General features: G+C 43.6%; 1 protein-coding gene across 5 annotated transcripts in view; it reads left to right on the top strand.

Annotated features, from left to right (window-relative positions):
• LOC100516420 (adhesion G protein-coupled receptor E2-like) overlaps positions 499 to 23163 on the top strand; it is a 43293-nt gene continuing 20628 nt past the window's right edge. Inside the window, exons 1-10 of one of the 5 annotated variants that reach the window (XM_021083680.1) lie at positions 503 to 1893; positions 6984 to 7037; positions 7351 to 7470; positions 10034 to 10189; positions 13714 to 13845; positions 14426 to 14572; positions 15027 to 15173; positions 15261 to 15307; positions 15422 to 15499; positions 15911 to 16088. In XM_021083680.1, the coding sequence (XP_020939339.1) occupies positions 1863 to 1893; positions 6984 to 7037; positions 7351 to 7470; positions 10034 to 10189; positions 13714 to 13845; positions 14426 to 14572; positions 15027 to 15173; positions 15261 to 15307; positions 15422 to 15499; positions 15911 to 16088 (1090 nt within the window). In that variant the 5' untranslated portion in view covers positions 503 to 1862. Of the gene's footprint in view, positions 1894 to 6983; positions 7038 to 7350; positions 7471 to 10033; positions 10190 to 13713; positions 13846 to 14425; positions 14573 to 15026; positions 15174 to 15260; positions 15308 to 15421; positions 15500 to 15910; positions 16089 to 23163 lie in introns of all 5 variants that reach the window. The other 4 variants (XM_021083683.1, XM_021083681.1, XM_021083685.1 and 1 more) reach the window with 4 other exon arrangements.

Genomic DNA, 23163 nt, shown 5'->3' with positions numbered 1-23163 from the left:
TGAGCCACAGTGGTGACCTGAGCCACATTGTTGACAATGCTTGATCCTTAACCCGTTGTGCCACTAGGGAACTGCACTGTTTTTTGTTTTTTTTTGTTTTTTTTGATGGTTGCACTCAAGGCATATGGAAGTTCCTGGGCAAGGGATTGGATCCAAGTTGCAGCTGCAACCTACCCTGCAGCTGCAGCAAGGTCAGATCGTTTAATACAGTACTTTGAACTGGGGATTGAACCTACACCCCACAGTGACCCAAGGTGATGCAGTTGTATTCTCAACCCACTGCACCTCAGCAGCAAATCCTTTTTTTATGGTATTGTTTGTTTAAGTTTTGTTAAAAAAATTTGAAGTATAGTTGATTTACAATGTTGTATTAATTTCTGCTGTACAGCAAAGTGATTCAGTTTATATATGTGTACACACATATATATAGTCTTTTCCGTTATGGCTTATCACAGGATATTGAATAGAGTTCCCTGTGCTATACAGTAGGACCTTGTTGTTTATTCATTCTACATATAATAGTTTGCATCTGCTAACCCCAAACTCCCACTGTATCTCTCCCGTACTCCCCCTCCCTCTTGGCAACTATAAGTCTGTATTCTGTGTCAAAGTATTTTTCTATGGTTGAGTTATGAGCTCCAAAAATAGAGGTTTGTCAAGGAAATGGAGTCATGTACCTCACTGCAGCCACGCTCCTGGGTACTGCTTACTCATCAGTTTTTTTGAAAAATAAAAATCATATATAATTTAAAAAAGTTACAGTCTGTTTACAGTTATTATAAATATTGGTTATATCCTCTCTGTTGTGCAATACATAGAAAGGATCATTTGTTAGCTGGGGTTGGAGCCTCCTTGAGACAGGAACAGTGTGCGATAAGTCCTAGCTTTTCAACACCTAGGTGTGAGAGGAGCATGGTCTGGTGGGGAGGGCAAGATAAGGTTGAAAAGGTAGTTTAGAGCCTTATCAAGGAGAATTCTGTTATGGTGTGTATTAGTTACTAACGGCTGCATTAAAAATCCCCCCCCCCAAGCAGGCTAAAACAACACACTAATTATTATTAATTATTAATTTATTATTGATTTTGATTGAAGTATAGTTGATTTATAGTATTTTGTTAGATTCTCACAAAGCTTCTGTCAATATGTTGGCTGCAGCTGTGGTCTCATCTCAAGGCTTGACTGGGAAAGGCTTCATTTCCAAGCTCATTCACATGCTTGTTGGTTGGAATTCTGTTGGAGCAAGCCTATTGACAGTGATGCTATTGGCTAGGAACCTGAGACACTCACTTGAGGGAGACCTTTGTGATGATGGAATATTTATGTATCTAGATGTCAGTGATAGTTACAGGAATCGACACATGTGATAAAATGACATGGAATTATACACACACCTTGTACCAATGCCAGTTTCTCGGTTTAGATGTTGGACTCTCATTGCATGCAATGATAACCTTTGTAAGAAAACAACCTCTTTGTATTGTTTTGCAACTTCTTCTTAATCTACATTGATTTCAAAGTAGAAACTTAAATCTCTTAATAGGTAATGATTAGAGAAGCTGTTTACTCTGAACTAGGGTCCTCAAAGGGGCAAAAAGATCAGTGGAATAATTCTTCATGTTTGATGTAGGGGGGTCTTCCTATATCAAAAAGATAAAAACCACCCTCTTGGAGGCTTGCAGTAAAAACAGAAGTAATACTTCGTAAATTATAAGTTACAGAGAAGAAAACATCCAGCAGAAGAGGGGGAAGAAAGCATCCAGGCCCATGACTTCCTGTTTGCTCATGTAAAACACAAGTCATACTGAAAACACACAGACCGAGATAAGACATCCTCCACGGCTGAGCTCGCTGGTCTCTGCACCATGAGAAACAGATATCTAAAGTTTCTGCCAGGTAGGTAGAATTATAATTAAAGCTATCTGGGACTATTCACCCAGTGTGAGAATTTTCTCTGTTCTTTGCTTTACTTCTGGCTATTATTTTTCTCTGGCTTCCACACTATCTCTGAAAGGGAGAGCAGGAAAGGAGTTTTAAGAAGGTCATTAACGCCATTATATTAAGTTCTCAAAGTAGAAAGTTGGGGACTTTAACAAAGATGTCTTATTTTGCCATGTGTATTAGTCCAAGTTCTCCAGAGAAACATAACCAGTGGGGTATGTATATATATATATATATATATATATATATATATATATATATATATATATATATATAGAGAGAGAGAGAGAGAGAGAGAGAGAGAGAGAGAGAGAGAAAGGGATTAATTTAAGGAACTAGTTCATGAGATTGTGGAGATTGGAAAGTTCAAAGATCTGAGGCAGGAAGGCTGGAAACCCAGGAAGAGCTTGATGTTGCATCTCAAGTCTGAAGGCTATCTGTAAGCAGAATTTTCTTACTTATTTTACCAGCTTAAATTTTTTTTTATTACAGTTGCTTTTCAATATTCTGTCAATTTCTGCTGTGCACCAAGTTGTACATATATATGTGTGTATATATATATATACATACCCTTTTTCTCACATTAATCTCCATCATGTTCCATCACAAGTGATTAGAGATAGTTCCCTGTGCTATACAGCAGGATCTCGTTGCTTATCCATTCTAAATGCAATAGTTTGCATCTACTAACCCCAAACTCCCAGTACATCCCATTCCCTCCCCCTCCCCCTTGGCAAACACAAGTCTGTTGTCCATGTCCATGAGTTTGTTTCTTTTCTGTAGATAGGTTCATTTGTGCCATATATTAGATTCCATGTATAAGTGATATCACATGGTGTTTGTCTTTCTATTTCTGACTCACTTCACTTAGTATGAGAATCTCTTGTTGCATCCATGTTGCTGCAAATGGCATTATTTTGTTCTTTTTTATGGCTGAGTGGTATTCAGCCATAAAAGATGTACTACATCTTCTTCTTTTTTTTTTTTTTTGTCTTTTGTCTTTTTTGTTGTTGTTGTTGCTATTTCTTGGGCTGCTCCCGTGGCATATGGAGGTTCCCAGGCTAGGGGTTGAATCGGAGCTGTAGCCACCGGCCTACGCCAGAGCCACAGCAATGCGGGATCCGAGCTGCGTCTGCAACCTACACCACAGCTCATGGCAACACCGGATCGTTAACCCACTGAGCAAGGGCAGGGCTCGAACCCGCAACCTCATGGTTCCTAGTCGGATTCGTTAACCACTGCGCCACGACGGGAACTCCCTACATCTTCTTAATCCATTCATCTGTCGATGGGCATTTAGGTTGTTTCCATGTCTTGGCTATGGTGAATAGTGCTGCAGTGAACATAGGGGTGCATATATCTTTTAGAATTTCTCTTCCTTGGAGGAGGTCATTTTTTTTTTTCTCTAAGGTCTTCAAGTGATTGGATGAGGCCCACTGGATTATGGAGGGTAATATGTTTATTCAAATGTACTGATTTAAATGTCAACTCATCTAAAACACCTTTGCAGCAACATGTAGACTAGTGTTTGACCAAATATCTGGTTGCTTGGTTGAGGCAAATTGACACATAAAATTAACCATCTCACCACTTATATGCTTTTTTTTTTTTAGATGAGTTCATAGCCCAAACTCTAAAAACTCTGATGTGCTAAAGAAAAACATTGTCCTTTAGTCTTAGGCTTTGTGTAGGTCATGGAATGATTTGAATCCAATAACAGTGAATTACTAAAAACCAGTATCAGTGAGGTCAGCTTAATTCCAATTAGTCTATTTCTTTCAATGTTTAGGATAATACCTGTTACCTAGTAGGTTAGGTGTCTTTTTTTTTTTTTACTATAATAAAATCTTATTTATTTATTTTTTTAAAACTATATTTGATTTAAAATGTTCTCTAAATTTCTGCTGTACAGCAAAGTGACCCAGTCATATATCTATATCTATGTATACATTTGGTTAGGTGTTTCTTATATGTCGTCCTCATTGGTTGTAATTTATTTCTGGTTTATAAAAATACCCAGATTTCTTATCATTTTATTTGTGGAACATGCTTTTTTTTTTTTTTTTTAAAGCTGGGCACATTTTGGAGGGTCTAAGGTCCAAAATGCCATGGGCCATTAAAAACTGGGAGAGCAGGAGTTCCTTTGTGGCACAGCAGATTAAGGATCTGGCATTGTCTGGAGTTCCCATCATGGCGCAGTGGATAACAAATCTGACTAGGATCCACGAGGTTGCAGGTTCGATCCCTGCCCTTGCTCAGTGGGTTGACGATCTGGCGTTGCCATGAGCTGTGGTGTAGGTTGCAGACATGGCTTGGATCCTGCGTTGCTGTGGCTCTGGTGTAGGCTGGTAGCTACAGCTCTGAATCGACCCCTAGCCTGGGAACCTCCATATGCCATGGGAGTGGCCCAAGAAATGGCAAAAAGACAAAAAAAAAAAAAAAAAAAAAAAGGATCTGGCATTGTCATTGCACACAGCATTGCTGCTGTGGGTGGCTTTCAATCCTAGCCTGGGAACTTCTGCATGCTGCAGTCATGTACCCGCCCATCCCCCCAACGGAACAGAAATGGAGAGAAAAATTTGTTTCTTCAAGATATTTACACTTTTAGGTGTGCATGTCTACAATTTATTCAGAAGATTGAATTATTTTATTCATATATATGGAATGTTAGGCTGTAATATCATCCATTTGATCCTGCTTTGGATGCCACTCTTTAGAAAGTGGAAGGGACATAGTTGGTGGGGCATCTGAGGCATGGGAGGCCTAAGCAAATTTCCTAAGGGGCAGATCCACTCTGGGTTTGGTCTCAGGCGATCTGGCCCTGGAGCCTGGTTCTCTTTACCACTGGACCGAGCCCCAAGAGAAAAGGAACATTTCTTGGGCAAAGAGTGAAGAGTGGAAGTCTGGGACTCTGACCCTGAGAGAACCAAGGTGAGCATGTAATTCTGCCTGAGCCTGGAGTCTGATCCAGATGCAAGTATGTCTTAGGTAATAAGTCTGTAATACAGGAACAGGAGAGAATCTCTGTTCCTCATTTTCTTCTTCTTTTTTAAAAAAGTTATTGAAGTATAGTTGATTTACAAAGAGGTGTTGATTTCTTCTGTATAACAAAATGACTCAGTTATACAAACATATACATATATATATACCTTTCCATTATGGTTTATTACAGAATATTTAATATATTTCCCTATTGTATTCATCCTATGTATAACAGTTTGTTGCTTATCTATTCTATATATAATAGTTTGCATCTGCTATCCCTAAACTTCCACTCTCTCTCCCCCTCACAGCCCCTCCCCCTCGGCAAGCACAAGTCTGTTCTCTATGTCTGAGTCTGATTCTGTTTTGTAGATATCAATTGTGTCATATTTTAGATTCCACATATGAGTGATACCATATTCGTCTTTCTCTTTCTGACTTTGCTTATTATGAGAACCTCTAGGTCCATCCATGTTGCTGCAAATGGCATTATTTAATTCTTTTTTATGGCTCAGTAATATTCCATTGTATATATGTACCATATCTTTATCCATTCATTTCATTTTCTTTATTTTTGAGTTTTATGTTATTATTATTATTTATTTTTTATTAATCAATGAATTTATTATATTTATAGTTGTGCAATGATCATCACAATCCAGTTTTATAGTATTTCCATCCCACACCTTCTCTTGTTTCTTCTTTCTCTTTAGCAGACATGTAGACTGTTTACTCTTTGCCAGGTATTGTGCTAACCCCCTATTAGTTTTCACTCATCTACAACCGAAATAAATCTCATCCTATTATCATGACCACTGTACTCATTTTGAACTGGGGAAATTGTGATTCAAAGGATAGGTGGTGTTCCCAAGGCTGTGTGGCCACCAGGTGGAAGTTTGGATGCGTATTTGAGCATATCCAGTTCTGAATTGTCCACCAGGGTCCTCTATCACCTTACACAATGTTAAAATGGTGGAAGTCTGGAAGAAGAATTGTTTTTTTCCCCCTGTTACCCAAGAAATATCCTGTAAAAGCACACAGATCTGAGCAGATTTTCATAGCGGTCACTTGACTGGGATGACAGCCCTTGATAGGGGAGACTGGTCATTGCCTGTGGGGTAGATTCCATCCCTTGACACCCATAGTGGTTTCATACCACAAAGCCTACTGCTGTCAGTGACTCCTTTCTTAGGGAAGGACTGGAAATCAAGGGGAAAGTTGTGCCCCCTATGCACTATAGCAGGGCCAGGAGCTCATTTGTAAAGCACCAGAGAAGCCATGGGGTAGATTCCATCCCTTTACACCCATAGCGGTTTCATACCACAAAGCCTACTACTGTCAGTGACTCCTTTCTTAGGGAAGGACTGGAAATCAAGGGGAAAATTGCACCCTCTATGCACTATAGCAGGGCCATGAGCTCATTTGTAAAGCACCTGGAGAAGCCACTCAACCAGGAGGTCGTGGCTCTACCTGCAGGTGCCTTAGTTCTAATACTCACCTGTCCTCAACTCCCTGTCTCTCAATTCCATGGATCAATGTCCTGCAGATACTGTAAGCTAGGGCTCAGATTTTGGGCCATCTGACTCCAATACCCATGCTCTTGTTGTATGCTCTGAAACATGTTGCCTTAAACAGGAGGAGTGATCCTGGAGGGAAATCCTCAAAGCAGATTTCTGCCATTGCCAGAGAACCAAGAACCTGGGTATGGGCAAAGGCACACCAATATGAGGACCTTCTCCTTCAGATATAATTCCTCCTTTGGGAGAAGTTGGAGTTTCTAAGATGTGTCCCAGTCATCAGCTGTCTGTACACATTCTGTCCCCTTACATGTAGCAAACGAGGTTCCACAAAGGCTGTGCCTGTCAGTGACTGATTCCTTGGGGACCCTTGGGAGATGGAGGAGAAAAGCTGAATCCCAGATTCTGTGCAAATGGGGACACTGCTGGAAAACGGTGGGCTGCAGGGCCAGAGCCCCATTTCCCAGGAGGCTACGGCCATGTGGAAAAAGGTTGAAATGGGAGCTCCCCTTTCCTATCCTTGTTATCTCTGTCTTTCTGGCCCAGGACTCTTGGTACTGCTGCTGCTGCCATGGGGACCTGCAGCCCAGAGCACAACAGGTGAGTCTGCCTAGCCAACTCCACTGGTGGGGCAGTTGGGGAGTGCATGCCAGAGTCCAGGTCCTCTCATTAATAGGGGGAAAATGGAGGCTTATTTTGCAAGTGAGGTGCATACATTGTTTTCTGGGAATAGAGAAGTAGTTTCTTCTTCCCTGAATGCTCAGAATGTTCTGAATGCTTCCTGTTTTGATGGCAGTCAGCTCCCCTCCTCTCTCCCTCCCTTCCTCTGCTCTTGCACCCCCGCTGCCAGCTGTTTTCTTTCCTTCCTTGAGCCTTCTGACCATGGTCTCCGTCGCTACATCTGTCCCCACAGCCTGTGCTCGGTGGTGCCCTCCAAACTCCTCATGTGTCAACAGCACTGCCTGCCGCTGCCTTCCGGGATTCAGTGCTTCATCTGGGGAGGTCTTCACTAGCCCCTCGGACAGTTGTGATGGTACAGTGACCTAGGGGTGGTGGAGGGACAAGCAGAGATTGTGGGATACAGCACAATTGCAGGGGGATATGGGTGTCGATTGGGGGCCTAAGCCTTTGTCCTCAGACAAGCATCAAGAACAAAAAAAAAGTCACTGTATGCAGATGACATGATACTATACCTAGAAAACCCTAAGGACTCAACCCCAAAACTACTTGAACTGATTAATAAATTCAGCAAAGTAGCAAGATATAAGATTAACATTCAGAAGTCAGTTGCATTTCTGTATACCAGCAATGAAACATTAGAAAAGGAATACAAAAACACGATACCTTTTAAAATTGTACCTCACAAAATCAAATACCTCGGAATACACCTGACCAAAGAGGTAAAGGACCTATATGCCGAGAACTATAAAACTTTAATCAAAGAAATCAAAGAAGATGTAAAGAAATGGAAAGATATTCCATGTTCCTGGATTGGGAAAATCAATATTGTAAAAATGGCCATACTACCCAAAGCAATCTACAGATTCAATGCAATCCCTATCCAATTACCCAGGACATTTTTCACAGAACTAGAACAAACAATCCAAACATTTATATGGAACCACAAAAGACCCAGAATTGCCAAAGCCATCCTGAGAAACAAAAACCAAGCAGGAGGCATAATTCTCCCAGACTTCAAGAAATACTACAAAGCCACAGTCATCAAAACAGTGTGGTACTCGTATCAAAACAGAGAGACAGACCAATGGAACAGAATAGAGAACCTGGAAATAAACCCTGACACCTATGGTCAATTAATCTTTGACAAGGGAGGCAAGAACATAAAATGGGAAAAAGAAAGTCTATTCAGCAAGCATTGCTGGGAAACCTGGACAGCTGCATGCAAAGCAATGAAACTAGAACACACCCTCACACCATGCACAAAAATAAACTCAAAATGGATACAAGACTTAAATATACGACAGGACACCATCAAACTCCTAGAAGAAAACATAGGCAAAACACTCTCTGACATCAACATCATGAATATTTTCTCAGGTCAGTCTCCCAAAGCAATAGAAACTAGAGCAAAAGTAAACCCATGGGACCTCATCAAACTGAAAAGCTTTTGCACAGCAAAGGAAACCCAAAAGAAAACAAAAAGACAGCTTACAGAATGGGAGAAAACAGTTTCAAATGATGCAACCGACAAGGGCTTAATCTCTAGAATATATAAACAACTTATACAACCCAACAGCAAAAAAACCAATCGATCAATGGAAAAATGGGCAAAAGACCTGAATAGACATTTCTTCAAAGAAGATATACAGATGGCCAACAAACACATGAAAAAATGCCCAACATCGCTGATTATAAGAGAAATGCAAATCAAAACTACCATGAGATACCACCTCACACCAGTCAGAATGGCCATCATTAATAAATCCACAAAGAACAAGTGCTGGAGGGGCTGTGGAGAAAAGGGAACCCTCCTGCACTGTTGGTGGGAATGTAAACTGGTACAGCCACTATGGAGACCAGTTTGGAGATACCTTAGAAATCTATACATAGAACTTCCTTATGACCCCGCAATCCCACTCTTGGGCATCTATCCGGACAAAGCTCTACTTAAAAGAGACACGTGCACCCGCATGTTCATTGCAGCACTATTCACAATAGCCAGGACATGGAAACGACCCAAATGTCCATTGACAGATGATTGGATTCGGAATACTACTCAGCCACAATGGAATACTACTCAGCCATAAAAAAGAATGACATAATGCCACTTGCAGCAACATGAATGGAACTAGAGAATCTCATCCTGAGTGAAATGAGCCAGAAAGACAAAGACAAATACCATATGATATCACTTATAACTGGAATCTAATATCCAGCACAAACGAACATCTCCTCAGAAAAGAAAATCATGGACTGGGAGAAGAGACTTGTGGCTGCCTGATGGGAGGGGGAGGGAGTGGGAGGGATCGGGAGCTTGGGCTTATCAGACACAACTTTGAATAGATTTACAAGGAGATCCTGCTGAATAGCATTGAGAACTATGTCTAGATACTCATGTTGCAACAGAAGAAAGGGTGGGGGAAAAAATGTACTTGTAATATATACATGTAAGGATAACCTGACCCCCTTGCTGTACAGTGGGAAAATAAAAAAAAAAAAAAAAGAGAGAGAAAGGGAAAAGATATGCTGGTGGAGAGATAAAGGAATAAATAAACCTGTCTTCCTAGAGAGGGAGGGGCTGGGTGTCCAGGAGTGTGGAGTCTATGCCTCAGTTTGTTCTTTCAGGCCTGGCGAGGGGGATACAGAGCTTCTACCCACCTCTCGCTTTGCCATGTCTAAACCTGGGGTGTCAGCCAGAGGGCCAAGAAGAGCAGAGCTGATTGCACAACCTTCAGGAGTGGCTTGCTCCAGCTGCAGCCCAACCTCAGCAGTATTGCCCGAGAGTCTAATTCTTACCAAAAAAACATGGAATATGCATCAGGACCAGTTTTAGGGAGTCAAGTAGGGAATGATGATCTCTGCCTTCAAGGAACTCATGCCTTTAGGATATGACCCTTTGCCCTGCTGTGTTCCAGATATCAATGAGTGTGCACCACCCGCGGCCGTGTCCTGTGGAAAGAATGCAGAGTGCCTGAACACGGACAGGGGCTACCACTGTATCTGCACCCCAGGATATGAGCTTGCTTCTGGGGCACCAACGTTCAGGAATGAGAGTGAGAACACCTGTCAAGGTATGAATGACCCTGCATCTTCTACCTCTCCATACATGAGGTTTAGGGTCACCAGAATCATTCCTGAAGCATCCAGGGGCCAGGGGCTTGGTTACAGGTGTAGCACTCAAGTCTGAGTTGGGACAGATGTGCTTGTGCCTGTCCCACCTGCACAGAGAGCGGGTGCATGAGCCAAGGGCCCAAATCCTAGCTTTTCTGTGTGTATAAGACACTGGTGAGGGTACTTATTCAGAAGTCATTGTTAACATATCAGATGTGATAATATTGTGATCTTGGGTATGTGTTTTATAGAGTCCCTATATTTCATAGATACAGATAAAAGTAGCTTTGTGTTTTGTTAACTGTGTGATCTTGGACAAGTTAAATCACCTCTCTGTGCCTCAGTTTACCTATCTGTAAAAAGGGGCTGACAATGGTGCTTGCCTCATAGAATTGCTGGGAAGGTATCTGAGATCACAAACAAAAAACAGTGATGGCTTTTGCATTTTATTTTATTTATTTTGTCCTTACTTTATTTATTTATTTTTTGGCTGTGCACACAGCATGTGGAAGTTCCCAGGCCAGGGATCAAACCTGTGCCACAGCAGCAACCTGAGCCACAGCAGTGACAGATCCTTAACCCACTGTGCCACCAGGGAACTCTGGGTTTTTAAAGTTATAATCATTATGATCTAATGTACCTTCTCCAGGTTGTGCATCCCTGGGGATGTGCCCCAGTATGGGGGCTCAGTGAACAGATGTCCTGGTCTAAACCCTCACCAGGGACCCAGGAGGAGCCTGATCTCCTCACATCACTAGGCTTTGCTTCCTTTCCAGGGGGAGCAGGCAGGCTTCAGGCATCTACAGGGACAGATGGCACCAGCAGTGACCAGATGGAAGCCACAGCTCATCAATAGAGGGGGTTAGAGCTGAATATTGAGGATGGGGATAGGAGGAGAGTGAAGGTGAGAGGTGAGGAGGAGGCTGAGCCCAGGGTCCAGAGGACTCTGAGGGGGGTCCGCAAGCCCACCCTCTTGCAGAGGAAGGGCCCCAAACCTAATCCCAGCCCCTTCCTTCCTTCCCTGTGGAGGGAGGATAGCAGATCCTCCTGGTGGGAGGCCAGAGGGGACCTCATCTGTGTGGAGGCACTGCTGGTTCCCAGGGGACTCTGTGAGTGGATGTTGTACTTGAAATATGTGGTCTGGCCAGAAGACAGAGCCTTCGTGTGAGTTGGAAAAAGGTCCCTCATCTTGTGAACACCGTGTTTGAGGAATGGAGAGTGAGCCACTTGTTTCTTTGGTCAGATATCCTGGTGCAGTGAGCAACCTGCACAACTGCACATGGTGGTCATGTATTTCACTCAGTGTGCTTGGACTGGGGGTGCTGCCCATCAACTGTTGTGAGCCCCTGCAGAGTCATGGATGAACTAGAGGGAGGTGGGAGAGGACCCAAATGGACCGTGAGTTGGGTGACAGGGAGAGAGCAGTCTGCTGGTTTGGACCAGGGTCTGCTACTGGAAGACCTAGATCTGGAACTGGTTCAGCTGGACTGTCTGTGCACCCCCACCTCTGCATTCTAGCCTTCATCGCATCAAAGGATGTGTTCACCCATGTCCTAGATGTGGGGTCTGCTGTGGGCATGAGACCGGGCCTGCTCACTGGGTTTCTTGTCCCACCTTCTCCAGGCATCAGAGGACAGTCTTGGGTACCTACATAGTCTCCTGACCATCTCTGAACCCCAAGGCTCAGAACTGTCTGTGGAGGGTCATTTTTGGATGTTTGGAACATTCCCCCCACCACCACTTGGCATCTTATTTGTGTAAAACGAAAGAGAGATCGACATTCAAGATACTCAGTGAGCTCACAGCATCATGTGTTCCAGAACAATATCCTCTCTGTCATAGTCAGTGACTGTTTGGGTGAGACCTGCCCACACTGGAGGCCTCTCAGAACCCCTGGGTCATGGAGAACCCTGGAATACTTTCCAGAAATGTGGGAGGAGGGAGAATTCAAGGGCAGGCCCATTTCGCCTGGCCAAAAATCCACTTGGAGAAGATGCATCCTGGCACCTTAACCTCATTTCTCAGCTGCTCAGCCTTCCATCTATTTTCCCCATGCAAGGTCCCACCCTGACCTTCCCCAGTAATTCCAGTTCATGGATCTGAGGCAGCTCTGATGACTGGTGCTTGGGAGGATGTTGTGTCAGGAGTGGGCAGGTTGATGCCGACCTCCTCCCTGAAAAGTCAGATGAACAAAGAGGCTTCCATTCAAGGAGGCGGAGGGGTAGCGGGATGGACTGGGAGTGTGGGGTGAGTAGATGCGAACTATTCCATTTAGAATAGATAAACAATGAGGTCCTACTCTACAGCACAGGGAACTATATCCAACCACTTGTGATCGAACATGATGGAAGATTGTACAAGAATAAGAATGTATATCTATGTATGACTTGGTCACTTTGCTATACAGTAGAAATTGAAACAACACTGTAAATCAACTATACTTTAATAAAAATAAACAAATTAATAAATAAAAAGGGCTTCCATCTGGACCAGATGACAAGAGAGGTTGTCACTGGGGACCACTGCCCCTGGCCTGACCATCTACTGAAGAGATCAACCCAGGCCTTATGGTGACCCAGACCACTTGGGGACAGAAAATGGAGGCTGAGCCCCACTTGCCAGGGCCCATAGATCTATGTCCCTAGTGGGAGGCCAAGGGCTGAGATGACAGAGATGCCTGCCACCCATCGCCCAGGAGCACCTGCTCCCTATTCCAGCTACTCAGCCCTCATCTACCACGGGCCTTGCTCAGGTGTGGATTTTCACCACTTCCTGCCAGTCTAGGAAGTACCTTAATGGGAATAAGAAAAAGACACCTTCATAGCCCCAAGGGTGCCTGGCCACATCAGCCCCACTGTCCAGCATGGCCTGGTGCCCATTGTCTGGACAGCCCTGGCCTTTCATCCTTATTTTTCATGCTGGTGCCCAAAAGTCTCATCCTTGAGGGGCTTGGCTCAGGGTGGGTCTTGGTCCATCTATATGGAGCTTGAGTCTCATTACCATGGATGGGAGAGTGCTGTTACCAGGGTCATCAGGACTCCAAAGAAAAGTCAGCTGGCAGCCCTGACCCTGGGGGAGTCAGGACAAAGTCCACCACTGGGAGCCAAGATGGGCCCTTCTCAGGGTCCACAGCACTTCCCCTGCACTTGGTTCCCAGAAAGGCACACCCTGGGCTTTGTCCAAATACTCAGGCTGGAACAGAGACAGTCGTGATGTCCTTACCCCAGCTGGGAGCTGTCCAGGGAGGCAGAGAGAGATAAAGCTGGCAGACAGGGGGGACTTGGGCCACTTCTGGATAAGAGAATGTCTGGGCCATTGTGCTCACTCATAGGATGCCTCCATGGAATTTAGAAAAGGCACCCATTCACCAGGGAAGAGAAAGTGAGGCTTTCTGTATGCTTCTATGCCAGGAAACATGGCCGACCCCCAGTTGGAAGGCTGTCCACAGCAGTGGGCATCCATCACCTTCTCCTTCCCCTTACAGACGTGGACGAATGTCAGCAGAAACTGAGAATCTGTAAAAGCCACAGCATCTGCATCAATACCCAGGGCAGCTACATCTGCCAGTGCCTACCCGGCTTCAAGCTCAACCCAAGGGACCCGAAGCTGTGCACAGGTAGAGGCCCTGGGAAACCAGGGAGGCCAGACTGGACCTGGGGAAGGAGCTGAGGCAGTTTATGGAGCCCAAGGAGGATGTAGAAGCACCTCAGGTTCCCGCAAGGCCAAGAGCCTGCTGAGGCCCGGCCCAAGGATTCACCTCCCTGAAAGATCCTTCCACAGGCCAGGGAGGTGGCAGAGCCTTCTGAGCCTGGGCTTTCTTTGTGGAACCCTTATGAGCACACTTTAGACCTCGCCTCTTCCTCATCTGTCACATTTGAGCAGAGGAAGCTGTTATTTCCTTTTTGCAGAAGGGGAACCTTGGTCCAGGGCCCAGGAGGGAGCAGGCAAGAGTCCTTGGTGGGGAAGGCCAGCCCCCAGGACTCAGTTTCCCTCCTTGTCTCCAACCATAAACTAGGGACCCTGGTCCCTGTTTCACTCATCTTTCAGGGAGGCCACCATAAGGTGCCTTGAAGGTGAAGTTAAAGCTCACCAGGTGATGGCGCCTGCTATCACAGTGGGGTCCTTGAGACTAGGTGATGAGAAATGGGTAACATGAGAAGTGGAAGGGAGGCCTGACCCTCTGGCTTTGTCCTCAGATGTGAATGAATGTACCCCGGGGTCAAACCCATGTCACAACTCCACCCACTGCTTCAACCTCGTGGGCAGATATGAATGCCGCTGTCGCCCTGGCTGGAAACCGATTCCTGGGGACCCCAGCAGCCCAAAAGACATCGTCTGCGAAGGTTCAAAGCCCAGATACCATACTTCTGGAGACCCACACTCAAGACATCTCATCACATATTCAGTGGCACCCACACCATCCAGGCAGAATGAAGACTGTGGGAGCTCTGCTGTGCCTGCCATCAATTCTTTTGAGGCTAAATGTGAAAAGAATTACGGGGTCCTGGGGAAGGAGCTGGGATACTAAAGAGGAAGGTTCCAAGGCAGCAGCTAATTACAAACTGGGATGAAGATAGTTCAACATTTTCACAAACTGTATATCTGTATGGGGCTCACCTGCTGTGTGTCAGCACTCTGCACACTTCCCACAATTCACTTCAGCATCTGTCACTCAAGGATATGGAGTTACCAGCTGGCATCACCTCCTGGAGCGGGGAGGGGTGCTAATATAGGGAAAAGGGGGCAGGGCCAAGAGAGGGGCCTCATCAGGGCTGACTCCCTTCTTTGTGTCTCCAGATAAGGACGAGTGCAGCTCCGGGGAGCATCATTGTCACAACTCCACCATCTGCACCAACACTGTGGGTTCATATGTGTGCCATTGCCGCCGAGGCTGGGTGCCCAAACCGGGATTCCAGAATAAGAAAAATACCACCATCTGTGAAGGTACTTGTCCTGACCTGACCCCAGAGCCTGCCCACAACAAACGCAGACACTCCCACACCTAATGAACCACTGTCCTGTCCCCCACAGAGGTCTCCTTCCCCACCTGGATGCCACCTCCTGGAATCAAGAGCCAGGTGAGTGGACACAGACCCAGGGGCAGGAAATCTCTTGGAACAGCCTATCCATTTCTCCCAAACTCTTCCACCTGCATCCGAGCCTCTCTGACCCCCTCGTCTCCTTTTCCCCAGAGGCTCTCCTGCTTCTTTCACAGACTCCAGGATCTGCGTGGGAACCTCCGTTCTGTCTCTGTTCAGAGCACTATCCAGGTAAGGGCAGAGCCAGGGGAGGTGGAGGCATCCCATAGAGATGAGGGATGCTTTGGGTTGGGAGGAGACACCCCAAAACAATGGTGCACTGCTCTGAAGCCCCACCTCTTCCAGGCTGGGTGGGATGAGTGGACACATATTAGTACTCACCGTTAGACACCACTGTGAACATACTAGTGACCTTTCCTCTTGCTGTTTCTGGGTATTGGGTTTACCTGATACTTGGCATTCGTGAACATGGTTGACCTCTGAGTGACTGGATTCCAGAGGCAAAGACCACTCAGTGAATTCCATCGGGCACTGTCTTTATATCACTCAGTCTCTAGGATCTGTTCTCTGTGGCTGAGCGGGGAACTTCATGCAGCCTCTCTGGCCTGTGGGCTCCTGACTCTTTGCCACCCCCCTTCCCAGGACCTCATACAGGAGGTTGGTGATCTGCTGGAGGGGCCCCAGGACCTGGAAAACCTGTCCCAATCAGAGCAGCAGTTTGTGGCCACTAATCTGCTCCTGGGCCTGGAGAATGCCCTGGGATGGCTGGGCAAGGCCCTGCCCATTGGGGCAGTGACTTTTAGTTCATCTGCCGGCACAGGTAAGTACTTGGGACTGTCCTCCGGCTTCTCCTCTGCCTGTTCCCTGCCTCCTTCCTTTTCCACTTCTTTTAGAGTCACGTGACCATGCTTATATCTCAGTGTTAATCTCATGAATGAATTAAAATAAAAGGTTAAGAGCAAAATAGTTGAGAGAGGATTAAGAGGTGCAAACTTCCTTCAATTGTAAAATAAATAAGTTAAGGGGCTGTAATATATGGCACAGGGAATATAGTCAACAATGTTGTATGGAGACAAGAGCTCCTGTTGTGGCTTAACAGGTTAAGAACCTGATGCTGTCTCAGTGAGGATGCGGGTTCAGGCCCTGGGTTAAAGACGTGGCATAGGTCACAGATGCAGCTCAGATCCAGTGCTGCCATGGCTGTGGCGTAGGCCTGCAGCTGCAGTTCCAGTTGATCCCTTGCCTGGGAACTTCCATGTGCCACAGTGCCACCATAATAAGAAAAAAAGAAAGAAAAAAATATTGGATGGAAACATATGGTAAGTAGACTTATTGTAGTGATCATTTTGTAATGTATTATTATTATTTTTTGTCTTCTCTAGGGCCGCACCCACGGCATATGGAGGTTCCCAGGCTAGGGGTCTAATCGGAGCTGTAGCTGCCGGCCTACGCCAGAGCCACAGCAATGCCAGATCTGAGCCACATCTGCGACCTACACCACAGCTCATGGCAATGCCAGATCTTTAACCCACTGAGGGAGGCCAGGGATGCAACCCGAAACCTCATGGTTCCTAGTCGGGTTCATTTCTGCTGTGCCGCGATGGGAACTCCTTGTAATGTAAGATAATATTGAATCATTGTGTTGTACACCTGAAACTATTATAATATTCTATATCAATTACATGTCAGTAAAAAACAGCAAAATGGTTAAAAAGAAATGGAAAACTGTAAATAACGTACATTTTCATTGTAAAATAAATTATCAGGAGAGGAAATAATTGCAGTGAAGAATTAAAGATAAAATATAGGAGTTCCCATTGTGGTGCAGTGGAAATGAATCTGATTAGGAACCAGGAGGTTGTAGGTTTGATCCCTGGCCTTGCTCACTGGGTTAAAGATCCGGTGTTGCCCTGAGCTGTGGTGTAGGTTGCAGATGTGGCTCAGATCTATTGTTGCTGTGTGGTGTTAAGCCAGCAGCAGTAGCTGTGATTAAACCCCTAGCTTGGGAACCTCCATATGCCACAGGTGCGGTCCTAAAAAAAAGACAAAACAACAACAAAAAAAGATAAAATATAAACAGTTTCAAAAGAAAACAAATTATTCAATTTGGAAGAATATATATTTCGTATTATTTGATATTTAAATATGATTTGTTTTATTGAGATAAAATTCACATAATATAGTCACGTTTTTAACCAGAGTATACAATTCAGTGGCATTTAGTACATTCACAGTTGTACCACCCTCACCTCTATTTCTAAAGTAGTTTCATCATCCCCAAAGTATAGTTGGCATCCACTAAGCAGTCACTCATTTATTCTTTCCTTCAGCCTCTGGCAATTACTTATCTGTTTTCTGTCTCTATGCCTTTGCCATTCTGGATATTTTGTATGAATAGAATCATGCAATATGTGACCTGATAGTCTAGCTTCTTTTGCTCAGCATAATGTTTTTGACATTGTTTCATGTTATAGCGTGTTGTATCAGTATTTCATTCCTTTTTATGGCTGAATAATAATGCATTGTATATGGATATGCCACTTTTGTTGATCCATCCATCCATTAATGGACATTTGAGTGGTTGTCACCTTTAGATTGTTTTAAATGTGCTATTGTGGATATTAGCATACAGGTTTGTGTACCTTGTTTCAGTTCTTTAGGGGTACATGCTTAGGAGTGGAATCTCTGAGTGATACAGTAATTTTATGTTCAACTTTTTGAGAAGCCACTAAGCTATTTTCCCAGAGTGGCTATTTCTCCATTTTAGATTCTCAACAGCAATGCACAAACGTTCCAATCTCCTCATCCTCAGCAGTACTTGTTACTTTCATTTTGTTGTATTTTTATTATAGCCATTAGTATGTGTCAGGGGACAGCTCATCATGGTTTGATCTGCATTTTCTTAGTGCCTAAAGATGCTTAACATCTTTTCATGTCATTGTTGAATATTTGTCTATCTTTTTTTTGAAAAATGTCTATTCAAGTCCTTTGCCTGTTTTTAATTATTTTTTTGTTTTGATTTTTTTTTTTTTATTTATTTATTTTTATTTTCCCACTGTACAGCAAGGGGGTCAGGTTATCCTTACATGTATACATTACAATTACATTTTTCCCCCAGCCTTTCTTCTGTTGCAACATGAGTATCTAGACATAGTTCTCAATGCTATTCAGCAGGATCTCCTTGTAAATCTATTCAAAGTTGTGTCTGATAAGCCCAAGCTCCCAATCCCTCCCACTCCCTCCCCCTCCCCTCAGGCAGCCACAAGTCTCTTCTCCCAGTCCATGATTTTCTTTTCTGAGGAGATGTTCGTTTGTGCTGGATATTAGATTCCAGTTATAAGTGATATCATATGGTATTTGTCTTTGTCTTTCTGGCTCATTTCACTCAGGATGAGATTCTCTAGTTCCATTCATGTTGCTGCAAGTGGCATTATGTCATTCTTTTTTATGGCTGAGTAGTATTCCATTGTGGCTGAGTAGTATTCCGAATCCAATCATCTGTCGATGGACATTTGGGTTGTTTCCATGTCCTGGCTATTGTGAATAGTGCTGCAATGAACATGTGGGTGCACGTGTCTCTTTTAAGTAGAGTTTTGTCTGGATAGATGCCCAAGAGTGGGATTGCGGGGTCATAAGGAAGTTCTATGTATAGATTTCTAAGGTATCTCCAAACTGTTCTCCATAGTGGCTGTACCAGTTTACATTCCCACCAACAGTGCAGGAGGGTTCCCTTTTCTCTACAGCCCCTCCAGCACTTGTTATTTGTGGATTTATTAATGATGGTCATTCTGACTGGTGTGAGGTGATATCTCAAAGAAGATGTAAAGAAATGGAAAGATATTCCATGTTCCTGGATTGGGAAAATCAATATTGTAAAAATGGCCATACTACCCAAAGCAATCTACAGATTCAATGCAATCCCTATCCAATTACCCAGGACATTTTTCACAGAACTAGAACAAACAATCCAAACATTTATATGGAACCACAAAAGACCCAGAATTGCCAAAGCAATCCTGAGAAACAAAAACCAAGCAGGAGGCATAACTCTCCCAGACTTCAAGAAATACTACAAAGCCACAGTCATCAAAACAGTGTGGTACTCGTATCAAAACAGACAGACAGACCAATGGAACAGAATAGAGAATCCGGAAATAAACCCTGACACCTAGGGTCAATTAATCTTTGACAAGGGAGGCAAGAACATAAAATGGGAAAAAGAAAGTCTATTCAGCAAGCATTGCTGGGAAACCTGGACAGCTGCATGCAAAGCAATGAAACTAGAACACACCCTCACACCATGCACCAAAATAAACTCCAAATGGCTGAAAGACAAATATACGACAGGACACCATCAAACTCCTAGAAGAAAACATAGGCAAAACACTCTCTGACATCAACATCATGAATATTTTCTCAGGTCAGTCTCCCAAAGCAATAGAAATTAGAGCAAAAATAAACCCATGGGACCTCATCAAACTGAAAAGCTTTTGCACAGCAAAGGAAACCAAAAAGAAAACAAAAAGACAACTTACAGAATGGGAGAAAGCAGTTTCAAATGATGCAACTGACAAGGGCTTAATCTCTAGAATATATAAACAACTTATACAACCCAACAGCAAAAAAACCAATCGATCAATGGAAAAATGGGCAAAAGACCTGAGTAGACATTTCTCCAAAGAAGATATACAGATGGCCAACAAACACATGAAAAAATGCTCAACATGACTGATTATAAGAGAAATGTTGAGATTTTAGAGTTCTTTATGTATTCTAATAGTAGATCCTATGAGATATGTGATTTGCAGAAATAGCCTCACATTCTGAAGATTGAATTTTCATTTTCTTCATAGTCTTTTCACTTCCATGAAAAAATAGTTTACATTTTTATTAAGTCTATATTATCTATTGTTTCTTTTGTTACTTCTGCATTTTTTCAGTCATTTACAAGAATCTACTTCCAGAACAAAGACCATAAAGATTTATCCCTATGTTTTCTCCTAAGTGTTCTACTTTTACCTTTTAAATGTAGGTCTTCCACCATTTGGAGCTAATTTTTGTGTATTGTGTGAGGTAGGGGTCCATCTTCCTTTTTTTCCTGTGTGAATAACCAGATATCCCAGCACTATTGATTGAAGAGACTATTCTTTGCCCCCTTGAAAGGTCTTGGCACCTCGTTTTGAAAATCAATTGACTTTAGATGTACAGGTGTATTTCTGGACTCTAAATTCTGTTTTATTGACCTATATGTCTATCCTTATGCCAATACTGTACTGTTTTGAATATTGCAGGTTGGTAGTTAAGTTTTGAAACCAGGAAGGTGAATACTTCAGCTTTGTTTTTCATTTTCAAGATTGTTCAAATATTTGGGCTTCTTACAACATCATATGAATTTTAGGATGAACTTTTCCATTTCTACAAAAAAATGCTGTTGAGATATTGTTAGTATTGCATTGAATCTAGAAATCACTTTGGGGAATATTGCCATTTAAAAAATATTTTCTTCTCATCCATAAACACGGGATGCCTTTCCATTCATTTAGGGGTTTAAATTTCTTTCAGTAATCTTTTGTAGTTTTCTGTGTGCAAGTCTTGAGCCTCTTTGGATAAATTTGTTCCTAATATATTGTTGAAGATTTTACATCTATTTTCATAAGAGATATTGCTGTATAGTTTTTTTTTCCGTGTGATATTGTTCTCTGGTTTTATTTAATGGTTAATGGTGGGTTCATAGAATTATTTAGGTAGTATTTCTTCCTCTTTTGTGTTTTGGAAGAGTTGACAAAGCATATATGCTATTCTTCCTTGGTTGATAGGATTCTGATCTGGGCTTTTCACTTTGGGAAGTTTTGATTTCTCATTCAATCTTGCTAGTTATAGGTCTCTTCAGACTTTCTGTTTCTTCTTCGGTTACTTTTGTAGTTTTGTGTGTCTGTAGGAATTTCATCTAGGTTATTGTTTGGGGCTTGTCCCAGCCTTTAAATAACTGTTGCTGTGATTGGAATGACCCTTGTGGTTCTGTTATTGAACCAAACTTGGGTCTGCTTACCCTCTCTCAGTAAAGCCAATCTACGACACTGGGTTGTGGTGAAGGAAGCATAACATTTATTTTAAGGTGCCAGACAAGAGGTTCTGGACAGCTAATGCTCAAAACACCTGAACTATACTGTGGGCTTCAGGGAAGCATTTTTACAGTCAAGGTGAGGGAGGGGAGTCTCAGGGTATGTGATTGGCTTATTCACAATTTTCTAGTTGATGGTGAGATAACAGGGTGTCATATCAATCCTTAGGTTACAGTAGGTCTGTGGGCTACTGTCCTCATGGTCATCAAGTAGTTAACTTCTGCCATTTTGTGGGGTTTTCAACATCTATAAAGCAACTCAGGAAATGTGCAGCAGATATGGTTATCTAGGTTCTTCAGAGAGGAACTAAAGCAGGGGACATGGGGGAGGGGTCCGCTATGCCATAGGGTCCTGCTCGATTATAGTTCTTATTATGACTGCAAGACTCCTTTCAGCAATAAGCATCAGGAAACTTTGAAAAAAGTTTATAACTTATGAGACCTGGAAATTACACAGCACACTTGGGGCCACAAAAATGGGGAGAAAGAGAGAGAGATAGGGAGAGAGAGAGAGAGAGAGAGAGAGAGAGAGAGAGAGAGAGAGAGAGAGAGAGGGAGAGAGGGAGAGAATGAGAACATGGGCCAGGGGTTCTGCTTTATTGAGGTGGATGGAGGTGGCCTTGAGCTCACTCTTTGCTACTGAATTTAGAACATAAGAGCCAGAATTTAAAGTGTGTGAAGAGTTAAAAATAGGTAGCCTATACTGTCAGTTATTGAAATTAATGAAGACCTCTAAAGCAAAGGGGCCTGAATAGTTGGAAGGCCTGGCTGTTTATCTAGTTCTCCTGCTGGCAATGTGTTTATTGTCTTTGAAGTAGGTGCCTCAAAGCTTAAGTCAAGCACTGGCATTACAAAAAAAAATTATTTGTAATTTTGAATAATCCTTTGTAAATTCATGGTATACAGGTTATCAAACCCAATTGGCTGCCTCCACTCAGAAGCCAATACTTGAGAGGCAAATGTTGGTGGAAAGGAAGGGATGTTTTATTTATTTTTTATTTTTTTGTCTTTTTGCCTTTTCTAGGGCTGCTTCCCATGGCATATGGAGGTTCCCAGGCTAGGGGTCGAATTGGAGCCGTAGCCTCCAGCCTACACCGGAGCCACAGCAATGCGGGATCTGAGCCGCGTCTGCAACCTACACCACAGCTCACAGCAACGCGGGATCCTTAACCCACTGAGCAAGGCGAGGGATCGAACCTGCAACCTCATGGTTCCTAGTCACATTCGTTAATCACTGCGCCATGAGGGGAACTCCAGGAAGGGATGTTTTAATCAGAAGGCCAGCAATCTGGGGAGAGGTCAGGCTCGTGTTGCCAAAACCAGCTCCCAAGTTTCTGCTCAGCCATGGCAGTTTTTAAAAGGAAAAAAAGGAAAAAATTTCAGTGAATCATCAAGGAGGGATGTCAGTCTCTGCATCATTTTCCATTGCATGCAAGCTGACTGACTCCTCCTTGGTTTCTTCAGATGTTATCTTGTCTGTGCGGGCAGGGGGTAGAGAGATAGGCATTCTTTCATTCTTCATTCCTCCTCCTCCCCTTCCCCTTTCCCTCCCCCTCCTCCTGCTTCTTTTTGCTTTTTATGTCAGTGTATGTGGCATATGTAAGTTCCCAGGCTAGGGGTCAAATTGGAACTGCAGCTGCCAGCCAACCACAGTCATAGCAATGCAGTATCTGAGCCTTGTCTGTGACCCACACCACAGCTCAAGGCAATGCTGGATCCTTAACCCACTGAGTAAGGCCAGAGATCAAACCTGCATCCTTATGGAAACTAGTCA

Source organism: Sus scrofa, chromosome 2, assembly GCF_000003025.6.
Source record: "Sus scrofa isolate TJ Tabasco breed Duroc chromosome 2, Sscrofa11.1, whole genome shotgun sequence".
Taxonomy (NCBI): Eukaryota; Metazoa; Chordata; class Mammalia; order Artiodactyla; family Suidae; genus Sus; species Sus scrofa.
Note: the sequence above shows the minus strand (reverse complement) of the source record. Positions and strands in the feature narration are given on the sequence as shown.